Here is a 20,131-nt window from a genome sequence, read left to right on the forward strand (position 1 = left end):
ATACATACCCACAATATTTTAAGGATAGAGCAGCATAGTCATTTTGACAATCCGGCCAAACACCACGTGCATACGCTCTCATCCAGAGCCACATGTTTGGCCTCCAGAAACCAATAAATTTAGGTTGAAATTGTAAAACTCAGAAAACGCTGCCAAAGTTAATGGCTTAACCATATAATAAAATGAGGCCCAAACTTGGGGAGAGAGTAATACCAAACAATATCTATAACACAGCCATGAATAACTGATAACATCATTAAATATATACACCAGTTAAGTATTTCACCTGCATATTATTTGCACATGATCCACAAGTTTCAAGACTTACTAAACAACCATGAGTCTAGTGCTGTTCAGCAGATCATTCAAACAATGGAAATGTCTACATTGTTACTCTGCTCTTACCTACAGATACATCTATTCTCAGTAGAACACAGGTAACACCATGGGTTTGTGCAATAACATTAGTACAGAAGTCACTTGGGAGCAAGAAAAGTACATCAAACATTCTCCAGAGTACTCCCTGAACTTTGAAAATGGAAATTATGTTAGAAGAAAATAGACCATCTTCTCAGGTACCAAAACCTGAGCATGGCTCTGATTCATATCATCATCATCATGATCATAACTTTCATTCAATCTTTGCCGAAGAAAGGTAAAGGAACAGATATGACAACGAAACACATACTCAGAATACCAGTGCCAGATGATGGGGTTGCCATGGTTATCAGAATTCAGAAATAAAAATCAATAATACAGAGAACAATACTTGTTGCCCTTACCTATAGCTTTATTACATTTGCACATATTACAAATATGGAACCATATATTGGAAATCTTAAAACAACCTATTATTTGGCAAGAAAAAAACATGCATCAAACTCTTCCACAAATAAAAGAGAGCAATAAAGATGAACTTTTAAAAGAACATGAAAAGCCAATTACTGCACCAACCTTTTTCATCATCATCATCACATCTTCACTGCCCCTAAAACATAAAAATAAACAAAAATTGATTTCTAAGAGCTTTCTCAAAAAAAGGCTTCTAGGAGAATATGAAAAGCCAACCATTCTTATGATTCTTCTCATCATGTAATAAATACTTCACAATGTTGCCACTCCACTGAGGTACAAGCCAAAGGAAAAAGTAAATGCTCCTTAGTTTCCCCAGTGTCTGGTAGTGAGCTAATCAAATCACCATAATTCTCAAAGTATTTCAGTGGAGGATGAATCAGGAAGCATTACATTTTCCATTGGCATCCTCATTATGCACAGAAAAATCAGAATAAGGATTTTTGGTGGGGTACAAATTATATGCACAAGATTGCACTTCAACTCAGAGGTATAGATTGAACAACAACTACTTATGAACTATATCAAATTGAGCAGGTCTTGCCTGCAATTAGTAACCTTCAACCTCAAGATGGTATAAATAAGGCTAACTCATAGTCCTATATATGTACCACCTTATTGAAGAAAAAACAAAGCCTTTTTCATGGATGAGAAGCTGACTTTTAACTTGTAAAAAGGAGGAAACTACTTGTTCCTTCAGTATCGATTTCCTGAATCATTGTTGTCCATGAAGAATTTTCTTATGCTTGTGGTAGTTAAGGAGCACTGCAAAACCAGAAAAGCTGATCTATTGATGCACCAGCACTTCATGTGATCACCAGAGCATACTAGTGAAATTTGGCCAAGCTCATTCTGATGATCAAAGGCACAAACAGTATGCCAATCTATCCATATAGCACCTAGATGATGTGATCATAAACAGCAGCTGAAAAGCAGAGATTTATGATGACCATCTATTTTCAGGTATATCTACTTGCAAGAATCAACTAATTGACAGCTTCAAAGAAAAGAACTTGCGGTTGCAAATGTCCCTTTTCACACATGCTAATAACATCGTTCCAACCACCAATCACCTGTTAGAATTTACTCAGGTCAAAATAAATGATCAATCATGAATAAAGTTAAGAAGCAGCACCGCACTTATCTGGAAGTTACCTTGACCATCTGGTCATCATACATAACCCATTGTTCATGCTCAAATGCAAAGCAGTGATAATGTTGACCATAATAACAGACCTGAATATCAAGAAAAGAAAAGGTGATCACCAAGTTAAGAATAAACTTGAAGCATGAATAAGTTTCGAGAATAAACATTTACACTGACAATATAAGACAGTTTTAAAAATGTGTTCTTATATTTGCTGATGAGTCACCGGCAGAAATGGCATGGACCACTTGGTTTATAAACCAAAATTTACATAAAATAGCAACAATAACATGATGAAGAAATGATCTTGGATTGTTCAAAATAGGTAGATATAATGTAACAACCCAACCAAATAACTAGAAAAATACATACATACAAACAGGCACATGTAAACATGCATAGAATCAAAAGCATGTGAAAATCCGAAAATGAAACAATTTGCAGAAGAGCCAAGTGGATCTAATCACAATTTTAGATGCATGCTTTCCAGACTTATTTTTCCATCCAGATTTCTGGATTTTAGCAAGGATTAGCTATAATAGAACTCATAAAAATCTAAGATTTGAGAAATATCTTAGCAGTGGAATGTTGAAAATTTTAGTTGGGGAAGGCCAGGATGCACTCAAATTGTGGAGAAAGTTGAAATATCTTTGCATTTTAGTTGAAATTTGGGATCAACTTTTAATCCTAAGGACTTGAATCTGTTTTAAGTATTTCTATTGAATTCAATGCAGGTGTACTTCTTTATTTGTTTATAAGTTACTTAGATGGCATTACATGTAAATGACTGCTCCTCTGTCTGTCTTTTAGTAGCCTGCTTGCCGAGTTACTTAGCCAACCTTAGCAACCAACCTACTTAGGTGGTGGGGAGGACCTATCTAGTCAAGTGAACCCCACACTAAGCTGACTCTCCTTGCCTATAAACAGAGGCAAGGGAGGATAAGCTAGAGGTGAAGGAAATGAAGCAGGTTAGGCTAGAAGAAGAAGACAGACGAAAATGAAGAAAAGGTTATAACGATGATGATGGTGGTGGTGGAGATTTGGATGAGGTATAGGATTTCATTTGCATCATAAGGTAAGTAACTTTCTCCATGCCTTTAAGTTTGATTTGGTTAGTGGCCAGAATTCACTTTTCAGCATATGTATGGTTTAGAACTTCTAAACTAAATGAACTTTTTCAAAATCTATGGTTATCCTTTCCAAGTAATTTTCCTATCTTTTTTAAATCCAAGCGCTGCTTTGTGATTTTTAAGCATGGGTCTTCTTTTGAATAAGTTAATATCAAAACAAAGTAACATTATAAAGCTATCAAACCTAGTCAATTTTCAAATCTTAGGGTTTATTTTATATTCTCTGAAAGTCTGAATATTGTATCTCTTTGCAGTTACTATATCACTTCAAGGTTTTAAATCTATACCATATAAAAAAAGTGTTAGGGGATCCTTTGGGTCAGTCAAATTTGCTCATGAATAGATTATTATCCGAGTGACAAACAAAACTATATTACATAATAATAACCGACATGGGCACTCATGGAAACATAAACATACACAACTAAGTTAAATCCTCAGTCACACAATTCCTGCATTTGATGGGATCCCTCTAAAGCCCCAAAACCCCCTCTCTATCCCAACTACTCTCTGACAAACTTAATTTCCCTCTGTCTTTATCTCTCTCTAACAACTTTATCCACCTCCAATCTTTATCTTCCCTTTTTATTTTTATTTTTTTATTTTATTTATTTACTAAGTATTTTTGTTATTTTTAATCTATTTAATTTTTATGAAATGCGCATTGCATGTACCCATATGCTAGTCTCAAGATTAGGAAGTTTCTCTCATATTTTGAATTCTTAAATCAGCTTCAACTTTAAAGTTGTTCTGGAATTCGAAACCTATGAGTTCTTACCAAGATTTTCAAACTTTTGAACTCCAAAATTTTTGAACTTTAGAACTCTAATTTCTTTTCCAGCTTTAAAATTGGTTGGTACTATGCATATATTTTCCATTGCAAAGACTTTGAATTTTTGTGCTTTGAAAAGTTTGTTCACAAGATTGTTTGAATTTATTTTTTTCTGATTTCAATATGCAAATTTTGAAAGTATATAATCCTTTGAGTGGATGGTTTCAAATGCCATTTACGAAATTCTTTTCAAATCTGAAGATAATATCGAACTAGAAAAATATGTGGACCTCTAACCATATTCAGCCTCAATCAAATAATCGATGAGGATCTCTTCCAGCCACTGACAAGGTGGTATATGTGAATTCTTGGCAAGCATATGCGCACCCTTGGCCAAGCAGTATATGTGGGCCTTGAGGATTTCATGTGGCCTCATCTACCTCATCTACCTTATTAGGAAAGATTCATGTGGCCTCATCTAATTTATTAACAATTTTATGCAACATTGTCTGAAGTGAGTACAAGTGAAGCTCTGCAAGACAATATGAAATTATGGAATATAAGTGTTTTGTGATATAAATTGTGCTTTGACCATTTTATCTCGAATCAGTATTCCATTTATAGTTTGTGAATTAATTGAACTTTGCTCAAAACTTGTGCTTTGAACCATTTTAGCATCATATATCTTGCCGAAAGCTTTGCATTTGTGATTTTATTATAAAATGATTGAAGTGGATTTCTATTTTAACTTTCTAAGGATAAGTTGATCGCATGTTCTATTTTTAAGTCATTTGTTTTCACCATAGATGCTGGAACTCTTTTGAGCAATGCAAAGCTTACTTGCTGAGCTTTGTAGCTTGCCTCATCTTTTACATAATTTTCAAAGTGATTAGTAAGAGCCCTAGTGGATCTATTTGAAGAGATGGATTCTCTGTTTTGAAGTTGCTTTTGGATTGAATCGTATTTGAAGCCACTAATCTACACTGAGTGGTTAAATTCACCCGGTATAATCTTATAATATTGACAGAAAATTTGATCAGTCTTCATAGTAACGAAAAAGTCTATTTGACTAATATTATGCCCATTTTAAAAATGTTATCAAGTGAGGGTCCTTTTTAAAGTGGTTATTATCTGACACTAGGTCATGCCATCATGAATACTTGTCCTCCAATAAATATTGTATCTCCACTAGGAATCTGTTGAATTAGTCATCCATATGCTCTCAAAAGTGTTGCTTTGTAGCACCATCCAATTCTGCTTGAGGAGCATAAACACTAACAATATTAACAAACTCCTGTCCTAACACTGATTTTATCCAGATCATTCTATCTCCTACTCTCTCAGTATCTACAACTTCATCTTTTAAACTTTTCTCTACAATAATTCCTACTCCATTTTTATTCCTACCTTTTCTAGTATACCAAAGTTTATAAATTGTCTTACCAACTTTCTTAGCTTTGTCTCCTATCCATTTAGTCTCTTGCAAGCAAGCTATGTTAACTTTCCTCCCAGCCATTCTACCTATTAGTTATGTAAATTTACCGGTCAACAGCCTATATTCCAAGTTATTAAATATATCATCATAACGACTCATGGCACTACAAAATTGTCTCATGGAACCTAGAATTCTATTAGTACTTGTGAACTCATCATCTTATATACCATGCATCCTAGTTGATCTTTTTAGTCTACCCAAGGTTCGTTGTATGATTGTATCGCCCTGTATCACCCAATCAACAACGAACTATGCCGACTTCACTTAAAGAACACCAAAAAACATTTGGCCGAGCCCCTATTTCATTTGAAACAAGGGCTCCACCCAGTAGGGCTTGCAAATGAGCAGTGGAGGAAGGCTTCCAAGCCCCCTCTCTCTCCCTCTCCCAACATCTCTCTCTCTCTCTCCCTCCCTCCCTCTCTTCCCTTCTCCCTCTCCCTTTCTCTCTCCGGCTCCCCTTTCTCAATATGTGGCGAGTCGGCATGGCATGAAACCATACCATACTGTATTGCCGGGCAATCGGCATAAGTCCTAGTACTGGGACTGCCGACCTTGAGTCCATCTATCCCTTAATTCCATCGTTGATCAAGGGTACTTCTCATTTTTACATATCCACGTTCCCTTATTGGCATTGGTACCTCATGTTTCAATCTTTCATACTGACTATGAACTATGCTCGTTAGGATTTGAAGTCTCCTAGGGATTTTTTTATGCTTCTTGAGGTTCTAATTGTTGGAGCAACTTCCCCAAGTTGTGGACGTCAGAAAACAGCAAAAATCTGATCGTGGAGGTCTTTGAAGACCAGCAACCATGCAAAACAAAAACAGCTTTCAGGATTTCAGCAGCCTTATAAATCTTGTCGGCAGAATTTCTTTCTGCGATTTGAACTCTTTCTCCACCAGATCTGAAACTCACCTTTTAGGACCTAAAAGTACCTTTGATGAAGCCCCCAAACAACAAAAGATGAAGCATGGAACTCCTCTTGGGCGGCCAAAAGGGGGCGCACAAAAAGGGAGTGTGCACAAGGAGGGCGCTAGAAACCCTAGCGCCTCCTTTCTTTCCATGTTGAGGTGGGCAGCCAAGAAACCCTAGAGATTCTTGCTGCTAGGACATGGAGAAGACCAGAGAGAGAAGAAGGAAGAGAGAGAAGGTTAGGGAGAAAATGATTGAGTATTCCTTCGATTCATTGAGTCAGAATATAATGTATCTTTATATACAGGGTCAATGTGACCCAATCCAAAAAACTCCCCTGGCTAACTCAATATAAGATTGCGCTCATCCAAGCCCATGTGCACCCATAACTTGACCCAATCTCATAATCTTGGACTTAATCCTAGCCCAAATATAAGTTAGCCCCTCAAGGCCCAAAATCCCTGAACCTTATGATCCGAAAGGCTGACAACCTTTCATCCTAGGGCCCAAACTAGCCCTAGAAACCCCATGACCACGTTATGGACTTTGGACCTTGGCCTTAGCCTTGATCCCCTAAGCCTTGGGAGCACCACATAAGGCCCAACACTAATATCTGATATTTAGTGTTCTTGTAGTTCTTCATTCTTTTAACATCGCCTATAGAAGTTCCTCTAGATTAAAATTAATTCTTTTTCTGTAGTTTTCAGATTTAATTTAAGACTAAAATCAGTGAAGTGCTCACAAACTTTTATCAAGTTCATAACTCTTCCAATCATGAATTTGAATACTAGTTTCATAAATATCCTTTAGATTATTTGATTAAGAAGATTGATATTCTGATTGTTCTGGAAACTTATTATTGGACATTTAGGTTTTGTATTATCAGGATTTTCTTTTCATGTCATCAAGGGGTCTTTTCTGTATAGGCCTTTAGAAGATTCAAATGTTACAATTTAAAGAAAGATCTTGGCAGCTTCCACTTCCATATCATGCATTTATTTTCTTCTTATCCATGTTCTTCTCATTTATTCAGCATTCATTTTCTTCTTATCCTTGTTCTTCTCTTTATACTGCATTCATTTTCTTCTCATCCATATTCTTCTCATTTATTCTTACTGTCTCTTGCAACAGAAAATCCATGCCCTGTTTCAGAGGCCAAACAAGTTTAGTATAGATGAACTAAAAGTTAATACCAACTCTGATGCATCAATGGACTGGGTTACCACTCAAAGAAAAGTATAGAGGTGGTATTTGTTGTTAATTGTTGTGCTATATCAGTATTGGGGCAAAATTTAACTCAAATACCAGGTCTGATCTGACATGATATTTAATAGTTGACTTGTAGGTAATAGCATGATAATTTGAGATCTAGAAGCCTTGGAAAGCAAGAGGATATTTTATAAGGCTGGTTTTCAGGTTGGAGTTGAACTGCAAAAGGTAGCAGCCCATCTGCAAAGCTGTGAGAAAAGGGAAGTCCTAATATTTAAAGATAAAGTCTGCACTTTTCTGAGTAGATAAATATCTTTGTAAATAAGTCAGTATAGAAAACTTCAAAGGAGTAAGGTTAGAAGGAGAACAGGGAACAGCTTAAGAAGCAAACAGGCACCAAGTTCTGATAACTCAGTTGTTCATCATCAAATGAAGGACAGATCTGATATGTAAACATTTCTAATGAGCAAGATTCTACAGCTGAAGAGAACAGAATGATGTGCAGTCTTCTAATAGCTGGAAGTTGCAGTAGAAGGAGAAGAGGAAGACAAGGGCAAAGAGCAGGGAGTACTAAGGAGAAAAGAAAGATATACGGGAGAGTTGCAGACAGATGTGAAGTATCATAACATATTCATAATCATACCGACTAGCCTTTTCCCAACTATTTAAGGTCAGATTTATGAATCCTCATTCGCCAAGTACCGCCTTCTGTTTCTCTTCTCCTTTCAGGGACATATGTTGAAGCATCAGAACCTTATTTGCTAACCACGCTCTTGCTATTCCCCTTTTCTGCGTACTGCTACTCCACTACTTTTTTTTGCTTGCTCACTCCTTTTTCCTCATCTCTCTATTCTTGGCCATTTTGTGGTACCTTTCCTTTTATACATTGTCATGCAACCTTCACAATCAGACAGTTCCTTCTTCCTCTCTTTTAGTATCCCCATCCTATTTTACTCCCTGAAACCTCTCTCTCCTTCTGTCTTGTTGCTTGAGATTCCTTTCCCCATTATTTCAGATTAGTTTGATTCTTGGATCATTGAACCCAGCTTTTTTCTGCTTGCGTGTCAGATCCTTTATTTTCATTGTCCCATCATCTTATACTTTAGATTATTCTGGAATATAACTTGTGGCTTTGATATTTTAGTGCTGGTATGTGTGATTTTTCTAATTGCTTAGTTCACTATTGTCCAAAATCTATTAAAATATATTTAGTACTGAAAGACAAGGTTTATTCAGTTTGAAACATAAAGTTCTCCAAACCTATTTGCATTTTTAAGATGAAAACTCTAGGTGCATTGGTTTTGTAGCAACGTCAAACCCTAGCAGCACCGGTTGCACCATTCCTGTGGCCAAACAAATGTGGATATGCACATGCAGGACATGGAAGACCATAATACGGGGACATCTAGTGGAAAACTACACAAAGAATGACTTGGTTTGAGGCTATATCAAGACAAACCTATACTTGATTAGATCAACTAGGTCATGCCTTGAAAAAAAAAAAAGACAATTGCTAAGACCAAACCTTATTTCCTGCAACCAAAGTTGCTATATAATATAAATAAGACAATGGAACAAAGGTTTCAAACTACAAAACTAGCAGTTATGATCTATTTGAGATGATAGATGAAGAGCAATCATTGAAAAGAAGGCGATCAAACATCTCTTTCCTCAACTTAAAAGTAGACTTGGAAAAAGGTTCAGTATAAGTTGAAGGCAGAAGGTGCCTCTTTCATAAAGAGAATAACATGTAGATCATCTACAGCAAGATTTAATGTGAGGCCCGGCCCAAGCAACGAATCCAAAGCCCAAAACAAAAAAAAAAAAGGAAGGAAAACAGAGGAGAAGAACTCCCAAGGGAGTCGTCTTCCTCCGTTCACCGGCTCCTAATCGGAGTCGGAAACAAGTTCCCTCCGGCTCTATTTAAGGAGGAGAACCCTCCTCTCTCCTCTCATCGAGAAATCCCGCGGCAAAACGGCGGCAATCGCCGGAAATTTCTCACGGAGACCCGTCGCTGTGCCGTCCAATTTCTCGCCGGAAAAGCTTCACCGGCGACGGAGGTAAGCCTCCTCTTCCTCTCTTCTCCCCCTTCCTTCCCGTGCCGATGTGCACGCTCGTCGGCGACCGGAGTCGCCGGATTTTGTTGCGGAAGAATTTTCTTTTTTTGCCGTTTTGCCGTCGCCGGTGGTCACCGCCGACCACCGGTTTGGCCCTCTTTTTATCGGCGAGTCACCCCCTCCTACCGACGGCCGCCCCATGCCGGCTGCGCCGCCGGCCGGCCAACCAACGGGGGGACCTCACGGTCCCCTGTTTTGGCCCAAAGGAACCCACGGGAGAAGAAGAAGAAGAAGAAGAAGGAAAAGAAAAAGAAAAAGAAAAGAAGAAGGAAAAGAAAAGAAGAAGGAAAAGAAAAGAAAAAAAAAAAAGAAAAAGAAAAAGGAAAAAAAAAAGAAGAAAAATAAAATAATAATAATATAATAATATAATAAATAGGATTTTCTCCTCTCTCTTCCGTGAAGAAAAAGAAAAAAAAAAGAGAGAAAGAAAGAAAAGAAGAAAGAGAAAAATAAAATTAATTAATAAATAATGAGATAAATAATAAAATATGAGAAAGAGAGTTTCTCTCTCTTCCCTCTCTCTCTTCAGCTTGAATTAGTATTTTCTCTCTCTAGAATTGGACTTTCTCTCTCTAGAATCCTCTCTCTAAATTATTTCTCTCCTAAGATTTCTAGAATTTTGAGAAGAATGATAATGAATTTAAATGATCCTCGTGATGGATTTTTTGATCTGTGATCGTCGGACGGTACACCGACATCCACTTTGATCAGATCAAGTATTTTTAGATTTTATTTCTCATGATCTTATTGAATTGTCCACATGATAATCTTAGCATGATTTGATCTGATCGATCGAATTTGTTAAATCATATCGTCTGAGGAGTTCAAGATGAATTTTCTCTCTCTAAAATTTTCTCTCTAGAATTTTCTCTCTCTAAAATCATTTCTCTCTCTCGATCGATTTCTCTCTCTTGATCGATTTATCAATGAGAAAATTCTTTCAATAGTCCTGATCTGATTCTAATGAAGAATCCTGATCCATGATTGTCAGACAGCGTACTGGCACCCACCTTAATCAGACCATGAATCTTTAGATTTGATCATCCATGATTCCGATCTAGCCATGATTTGATTTGATCATGTTGATTTCACCAATCGAGATATTGGACCAATCGTAATGTTGGATTGTGTCACCTGATCAATTCGAATTGTACCTCATGAATTCTCTCTCCTCTGATTTTCTCTCTCTACTTGATTTTATAAAATCGATGAAAAACCTCGGTCTTATCACTTCGAATCCGATTTGATCTGATAGTCAAACCTTGGATCGTTTAGGTCCTAATTAGATTTTGATTAGATGAAATTAGATGATCGGACTCAATCTAAACCGTTGAAATATGGTATTTGTATTCTTTCTAATTATTGAAATTGATTCTGTATAGGATTGTGGATGTTTGATCATGGGATATCGCGATATGATCTACGAATAGAATTTTTGGAAGAAAATTTATAGAATTATGTGGATTTATTGGAATGCGTTCGAGGTAAGTAATGTTTCATTTTTTCTAGATTTATCGGTAAATTATAATGTATTTTTCTGACATGATTTGTGAAACGATGCATGAATTGGATGAATGGTATTTTGTTATGAAAATATCTTATTTGAAATGTTGTGATGAAGCATGTTTGAACATATTGATTTCATGATGTATTATATTAATTGATTTCGATACTACATGATTATATGTTTTATTATCGAAATTAGAATATGAAATATGATTTATGAAGAATTATGATATAAGAAACACTATGAATTGACAACCTGACTATGTAAAGGACCCTGCCAATGGGGCATATACGTTGGCAATTGATTGTCCTGAGGATTTATGTCGCCAGCGAGACCAGCGACATGTCGCCAGAGAGACCAGCGACAAACCGCCAGAGAGACCAGCGGTTCCAAAAGATATGGCTGTCAGATGATTCGCAGCCTACCGCAAGCAGATACGCGGTATTATGACCCTGCCACAGGAAAAATGTGGTCATAGCTCATGGTTGACGAAAAGAATTTAAGAATGAAAGAAATTGAAATTTAGAAAGAAACTTGAATTGTGAATTTGGCATGAATTATGTTGCATAATTGAAATTGATTTCAAATTGATGAACTCTGTATACTTATTTTCTATAAATAATGATTTACTTAAATGCCTGATGAAATCTATTGAAAAGTGATCATTGCTTACTGGACTGTCTAGCTCATTACCTCCTATTTTATTGTTTTTACAGATGTTGAGGAATTAAGATGATACAAGATATGAATGGAAGAGTGATCAGAAGCAGAATCTTATACTTTTATTTTAGGTTGAAAGTCTTATTGAATTTGGTGTAAGACCTATGAATCATTGTTGAATTTATTAAGATATTAAAGAAGAAATTTAGATCGTTATATTTTGGATTTAAATTATTGACTAATTATTCCGCTGTTGTTTTAGGATAGTATGATAAGATGCCTTGCATGCTTATGGGAAGAGTTTTCTATGAGTATGCGGCGGTTGCCATGACCCTCGATTAAAAATCTCGGATCGGGGGTGTGACAATTAATATGGTATCAGAGCATAAGTGGATGAATTATGAAACATAAAATCAGATATAGAATTGGTGTAAGTGGATAAACACTAGGGACATTATAGTGTAGATCTTTGATAATTGTAGTGGGAGAAGTATTTATAAATTTTGATTAAACATTGAGATTATGTATAAAAGGATCGCAAGAGATTATAACATATGAAGTTTGAAATATGATGGATGATCTATTGATCATGATATGATTAGTTAAATCTTGATCGAAAGTAATCACAAAAGGATTGACATAAAATTTTATTATGCATTGTGGTTATTAATTTGATCATTGGTTATTCAAGTGAATCGTAAGTTCAAATTCGATGTGAAAATAAGACTATGATATTACTTCTAGTTGAGAAGTTGACTATTATTGGCAAGATAAAGATTTGATAATAAAATATTATTCCAGAATGGGCTAAGAAAGTTTTTTTTATAATGCTTGATTGGAATATTTATCGAAATTGAATTGGTATGTGGATTATATATAAAGTGGCATATTAGGATGAATGCATATTTGGAGATATTGCAAAGAAGTCTATTTCTTATTGATGAAATTGATTTTGAGATTGTAGGATATTCATCGTACTGAAATCTTTAATCATCATCCTTAGATCTAGAAAATAGATCTTATTATGTCTCTTGGAGACTACCTGATGTGTATGAAATTTCAATTTAAAGATTTCGTATCTAAGTTGATCAAAAGATTTTCTGATATTATTGTTGAGGTTGATATTTTTTAGATTAAGATCTGATTTATATTTATTTCAGATCAAGGGATCCATGTGAATTTACAATTTAGAAATTTTGGATTTAGAAATTGATATGGAGTTCCTTTGTTTTTGTTAACGAGGTCCCTAATTGAATCTACTATTAAATGGAGATTTGATTTTTTTTGAAGCTTGTATGATTGTTATAAAAGGATATTTGATAGATATTGAAGATCCTGATGATAGAAATTTTAGAAAAAAATAATGATTTGAAATTCTTATATATTCTGATTATGTCCAAATTTGGTGGAGCATCGAAGGATTTTTTTTTTTTCTTTTCTTCATTAATTTGACTTATAAAGATTTTTGGTTTGAAAATTATCGAATTGAATTGATATGAGAATTGAGATTTGATTCATATTGATTATAGTAAATCTATATGATGGCTTTAAATATGATATTGGACTCAAGGGTTAATCAAGATTTTTGTACACCAATAAAAGTATGAATGAGAATCGAAAGTTAATCTTTGACTTCAATTGAAATTTAAAATTTTAGATCTTTTCTATTGATAAGGTAAAGAAATAATTTGATCAAACTTTTTTTTGGTGAACCTAAGAAATTTTGATTGTTAGATCAGAGTGCGCAGCGGAAGCATGGTAATCTGGATTACTTTGAGTAAGTCAGGAATGTTGATTCTCTGAGTCAAAGAATTATAATAAATGATATAGTTTGATACAAGAAATTCATGGATATTAGAAAGAATAATATTTTAAAATTTTGAATTATTTTAGATATCCTAATGTGATTTTTAAAAGTAGAGCTTCCACCTACTATGCTACAAAAATAATTAGCATCCTAATTCTAGGATGAGTGGACCATTGATTTTTGATTTTAGATTTAGAATATTTAGAGATAAATTTTTTCTATCCCAGAATTAAATTTTATAATTCTCTATTTATTAGGAAGAATTTGAGATTATTTATCGAATGATGATTTCGATCTTAGATTATTATACTCAAATATTTATCTCCAAAGTATAATAAAATTTGAAGTTTGGACTCTTTTGATCATTATTATTTCTCTGACTGAATGGAAAAGATTGAGGTTATCTATTGATATTGACGATTATTCTACAAAAGATGGATTGGAGTTATTTATAATTTAAGTTGAAAATGAATCGATTAATTAAGAGTTGTTAATGTTTAGATAAAGAAAATTGATATACTTACTTAGAATAGAGACATTGATTTTGATTATAAGAAAAATATAGTTTTGATTTAGATCAATTTTTGAGTTATTGATTTTTATTATAGAATGACTTAATGATAAAATTTGTTTCAAGAAAATAGAATATTTAAGAGTTTGAGGGTTTGAGTAAGAAAATTTCGATGACTAGAAATAGTGATATTGATTCAATCAACAATGGTGATATTGACCTTTATGAAATGACTTAATGATGAAGTTGTATCGAGAATTAAAATATCAAAAGTTCGAGAATGAGATTGAAATGATAAATCTTCAACCTTTGAAAGTACGAATAAGAGAAAACATTTTTGAATTTTGATTGATTGGGATATCATCAAATGATTCACATAAGTATGTTTTTCCTATCTTATGATGGGTTGAAATTAAGAGTGGTAAATATTTTGAAATAAATAAAAAAAAATGAATGATGATGATGAATGAAGTTCTTATGCAAAAATAGAGACATTGATTCACAAGAGATAGATTTGATTTTGATCTAGTCATGAGGTATTGAACATAATTTTTTTTACAGGAAATGAGATCATAATTTCGAAATCTTGAAATATTGAAAATCTTTGAGATGTTGGTCTTGATAAATAAGAAAATGAATGGTTTCGTTTCAGATCGAAATTAATGTATTGACTTTTTCCTTATGAAATGATTTAAGAATGAATTTATATCAAAAATTAAAATATTGAAATATTTGAGGATGAGATTCAAGTAAGAAACTATGAAGACTCAAGTAAGAAAAATTTCGAGGACGAAATTTCTTTTAGAGGGGAAGAATGTGAGGCCCGGCCCAAGCAACGAATCCAAAGCCCAAAACAAAAAAAAAAAGAAAGAAAAACAGAGGAGAAGAACTCCCGAAGGGAGTCGTCTTCCTCCGTTCACCGGCTTCTAATCGGAGTCGGAAACAAGTTCCCTCCGGCTCTATTTAAGGAGGAGAACCCTCCTCTCTCCTCTCATCGAGAAATCCCGGGGCAAAACGGCGGCAATCGCTGGAAATTTCTCACGGAGACCCGTCGCTGTGCCGTCCAATTTCTCGCCGGAAAAGCTTCGCCGGCGACGGAGGTAAGCCTCCTCCTCTTCCTCTCTTCTCCCCCTTCCTTCCCGTGCCGATGTGCACGCTCGTCGGCGACCGGAGTCGCCGGATTTTGTTGCGGAAGAATTTTCTTTTTTTGCCGTTTTGCCGTCGCCGGTGGTCACCGCCGACCACCGGTTTGGCCCTCTTCTTATCGGCGAGCGGCCGCCCATGCCGGCTGCGCCGCCGGCAGGCCAACCAACGAGGGGACCTCACGGTCCCCTGTTTTGGCCCAAAGGAACCCACGGGAGAAGAAGAAGAAGAAGAAGGAAAAGAAAAAGAAAAAGAAAAGAAGAAGGAAAAGAAAAGAAAAAAAGAAAAGAAAAAGAAGAAAAAGAAAAGAAAAAGAAAAAGGAAAAGGAAAAAAAAAAGAAAGAAGAAAAATAAAATAATAATAATATAATAATATAATAAATAGGATTTTCTCTCCTCTCTCTTCCGTGAAGAAAAAAAAAAAAAAAGAGAAAGAAAAGAAGAAAGAGAAAAATAAAATTAATTAATAAATAATGAAATAAATAATAAAATATGAGAAAGAGAGTTTCTCTCTCTTCCCTCTCTCTCTTCAGCTTGAATTAGTATTTTCTCTATCTAGAATTGGACTTTCTCTCTCTAGAATCCTCTCTCTAGATTATTTCTCCTAAGATTTCTAGAATTTTGAGAAAAATGATGATGAATTTAAATGATCCTCGTGATGGATTTTTTGATCTGTGATCGTCGGATGGTACACCGACATCCACTTTGATCAGATCAAGTATTTTTAGATTTTATTTCTCATGATCTTATTGAATTGTCCACATGATAATCTTAGCATTATTTGATCTGATCGATCGAATTTGTTGAATCATATCGTCTGAGGAGTTCAAGATGAGTTTTCTCTCTCTAAAAATTTCTCTCTCTAGAATTTTCTCTCTCTAAAATCATTTCTCTCTCTCGATCGATTTCTCTCTCTTGATCGATTTATCAATGAGAAAATTCTTTCAATAGTCCTGATCTGATTCTAATGAAGAATCCTGATCCATGATTGTCAGACAGCGTACTGGCACCCATCTTAATCAGACCATGAATCTTTAGATTTGATCATCCATGATTCCGATCTAGCCATGATTTGATTTGATCATGTTGATTTCACCAATCGAGATATTGGACCAATCGTAATGTTGGATTGTGTCACCTGATCAATTCGAATTGTACCTCATGAATTCTCTCTCCTCTGATTTTCTCTCTACTTGATTTTATAAAATCGATGAAGAAACCTCGATCCTATCACTTCGAATCCGATTTGATCTGATAGTCAAACCTTGGATCGTTTAGGTCCTAATTAGATTTTGATTAGATGAAATTAGATGATCGGACTCAATCTAAACCGTTGAAATATGATATTTGTATTCTTTCTAATTATTGAAATTGATTCTGTATAGGATTGTGGATGTTTGATCATGGGATATCGCGATATGATCTACGAATAGAATTTTTGGAAGAAAATTTATAGAATTATGTGGATTTATTGGAATCGTTCGAGGTAAGTAATGTTTCATTTTTTCTAGATTTATCGGTAAATTATAATGTATTTTTCTGACATGATTTGTGAAACGATGCATGAATTAGATGAATGGTATTTTGTTATGAAAATATCTTATTTGAAATGTTGTGGTGAAGCATGTTTGAACATATTGATTTCATGATGTATTATATTAATTGATTTCGATACTACATGATTATATGTTTTATTATCGAAATTAGAATATGAAATATGATTTATGAAGAATTATGATATAAGAAACACTATGAATTGACAACCTGACTATGTAAAGGACCCTGCCAATGGGGGCATATACGTTGGCAATTGATTGTCCTGAGGATTTATGTCGCCAGCGAGACCAGCGACATGTCGCCAGAGAGACCAGCGACAAACCGCCAGAGAGACCAGCGGTTCCAAAGGACATGGCTGCCAGATATTCGCAGCCTACCGCAAGCAGATACGCGGTATTATGACCCTGCCACAGAAAAAATGTGGTCATAGCTCATGGTTGACGAAAAGAATTTAAGAATGAAAAAATTGAAATTTAGAAAGAAACTTGAATTGTGAATTTGGCATGAATTATGTTGCATAATTGAAATTGATTTCAAATTGATGAACTCTGTATACTTATTTTCTATAAATAATGATTTACTTAAATGCCTGATGAAATCTATTGAAAAGTGATCATTGCTTACGGGGCTGTCTAGCTCATTACCTCCTATTTTATTGTTTTTACAGATGTTGAGAAATTAAGATGATACAAGATATGAATGGAAGAGTGATCAGAAGCAGAATCCTTATACTTTTATTTTAGGTTGAAAGTCTTATTGAATTTGGTGTAAGACCTATGAATCATTGTTGAATTTATTAAGATATTAAAGAAGAAATTTAGATCGTTATATTTTGGATTTAAATTATTGACTAATTATTCCGCTGTTGTTTTAGGATAGTATGATAAGATGCCTTGCATGCTTATGGGAAGAGTTTTCTATGAGTATGCGGCGGTTGCCATGACCCTCGATTAAAAATCTCGGATCAGGGGCGTGACATTTAAAGTATCACCTTGGGGGGTGGGGGGGGGGGAGTTGCCTAATAATCACACCTCTATAATTTTCCTCTCCCTTGCAGCAATTATTTTCTTACTATTATTGCACTGTCCAGGTACCATCTCGTATTTGAGCATGGACCAGGAGTACTTTGGACTTGTACCATTCTTTCACCTCTAATACAACTTAGGAGGAGCACAAATATAAAATATAACGAAATTGAATTGAACCAAAGTAGACTCAGACAACAGCATACTGCTGCAAAAAATAAAATCTTTTGGCTTTGTTCTGAACATACCACTGAAACCAGGGAATGTTTGCTTCCTTGATCTAGACCACGGTAGAGGACACCAATGTCTACTTCAATAGTAATAGCTGCCAAAGTTGCAGATATGTCATCTACGCTTTCATTTGTATTCTGCCAACCTAGGACTGCAAAATAAAACCAATCAACAAGAAATGCCATCAAAAATATATCTTTATAGTTTAGCACAATGAAAAATAAGGGTGCACATGGTCAGTTCAGGTCTTGGTCCAAATTTACTGGGACCCAACCATCCCAACTCTGTATAGGTAAAATTTGGTTCATGGTTGTATCACAACCCTGTTGGCAAACAGGGCCTCCAAGTGCGACTCAAATGTGGGACACAGGTGCAAATTTATGGCATTCTGGTTTGTTTCAGAGCCCATGTGTTTCTACCTACTTGCGCTGAGCAGCATGAATATAAAGTAACTCTAAAGTCCTGCAATTGGGACTCAAATATGGCTTCAGTACAGATTTATGGCATTAGTCTAGCTTCTGTTAGACCAAAGTCCACGAACCTACTTGCACTCCTAAGCAAGAGTAGTACGTTAATCTAAAAGCCAGCAAAATTACCGGTTGTAAAAACATGTGGTGGACTTGAAAGAATATGATGAATATAATTTGGTTTTCCACAACCTCGTGCATCTGGATCACAAGCTAACTGGTGATTCATCTCCACAATCTTCAAAAGCTCATCAAAACAACTGTCTGGACACATAATCTGACAAAAGAATTGGAGATAATTAGTAAGAAAAGGAAGATGGCTGACGTTATCGCATACCATGATAGCAACAACTGACAAGCTTATGCATTAACTTAATAGTGAAAGACATGCCTTCGTTGTTCTTAGTGAATTTGCATTAATGTTATGGAAAAATGAAGTATACTTCAGGTGCCTGGACTCCATGCCACAACTGTAACAGTTCATCTGTTCATATATGTCCATTCCGAAAAGGGAATGTACTATACAAGAATTATTTGCACAGTCCCATGAACCCACGCTATTACTTTCAAGTGATTCAGCATCACATTCACCAGAAGATGTATACGACTTATGCAAGCAATCGAAGATTACTGCTAAAACCTCAGAAGCATCATTCATCTGAGCCTGTCAACATAAATTGGATCTGTCAAGTCTCCTACAATGAAGAAATCGAAAGTGTTTATAAAACCACATGCCAACTGAACGAGACTCAGCACCACCTCATCCAATAAGAAGCTACATAAGGATAACCTTCAAGTATCAAGCTTGTCCAAACTTTTTGGGATTCAAGATAAAAACACAAAATCGTATATGACAAGCTTCTTTGAAATTACCTCCTGAAAGAATTTGCTATCAGGATACAAATTGCTCAAAGCAATCCGTAGAGAAGTAGGTGCAACAGCTTCTCTCTGTCCCTCCTCAGATGCTTTGGTCAAAGCAGTGAAAATATCATCTAGTGCGCAGACAACACAAGGATTTCCAACATGCACATGCATTGATGATGTTTTGAGGAACTCATCTCGAAATCGTCTTAAATGCCACAATGACTGAATGGTATATGAAAGAAAAGCATGATTAGGGTTTGAACTAGATGGTAACAAACTAATCAGAGGTTCAGAAGTATAGCAGGTGTCACTAAGAACTTTTCTGATGCTCACCTGAATAATTACATTCAAGAAGCAATTGTATTCACCAACTGCATTTTTCAGGCCAGTTCCAAATATATCTTTTCTGCTTGGAATACTTGCAGTTTCAGTACTAGAAGCGCCACAATCGTTTTCTGGGGATATAAAGGTAAGACCACATAAGGAAAAAGTTAAATTGTACAGTGATGAGGGCAACATGTTGAGCACATTAATGATCATTGAACAGATGTTTCAACATGTTGACACAGAACACAAACAATTTTGTTCTTGTCATATAGCACACTATGGGATAGTCACTGAACTCCTCCAAATGAAGAATAAGAAAAAAAGAACTGTTGCATCATTATCTGAGCACCCATAAGCATACAACTTGAATCTCCTATGGCTAAAAAATAATCAGATAA

General features: G+C 35.2%; 1 protein-coding gene across 1 annotated transcript in view; it reads right to left on the reverse strand.

The window, feature by feature from the left end:
* Window positions 1-710: 710 nt before the first annotated feature.
* LOC105034021 (uncharacterized) overlaps window positions 711-20,131 on the reverse strand; it is a 46,349-nt gene continuing 26,928 nt past the window's right edge. The window contains 7 exon segments of the mRNA XM_029261480.2: window positions 711-1,925; window positions 2,008-2,088; window positions 18,093-18,226; window positions 18,672-18,819; window positions 18,934-19,206; window positions 19,416-19,628; window positions 19,740-19,861. Of these exon segments, the coding sequence (XP_029117313.2) occupies window positions 1,839-1,925; window positions 2,008-2,088; window positions 18,093-18,226; window positions 18,672-18,819; window positions 18,934-19,206; window positions 19,416-19,628; window positions 19,740-19,861 (1,058 nt within the window). The 3' untranslated portion in view covers window positions 711-1,838.

This window comes from Elaeis guineensis, chromosome 3 (assembly GCF_000442705.2).
Source record: "Elaeis guineensis isolate ETL-2024a chromosome 3, EG11, whole genome shotgun sequence".
In the NCBI taxonomy this organism is placed as follows: domain Eukaryota; kingdom Viridiplantae; phylum Streptophyta; class Magnoliopsida; order Arecales; family Arecaceae; genus Elaeis; species Elaeis guineensis.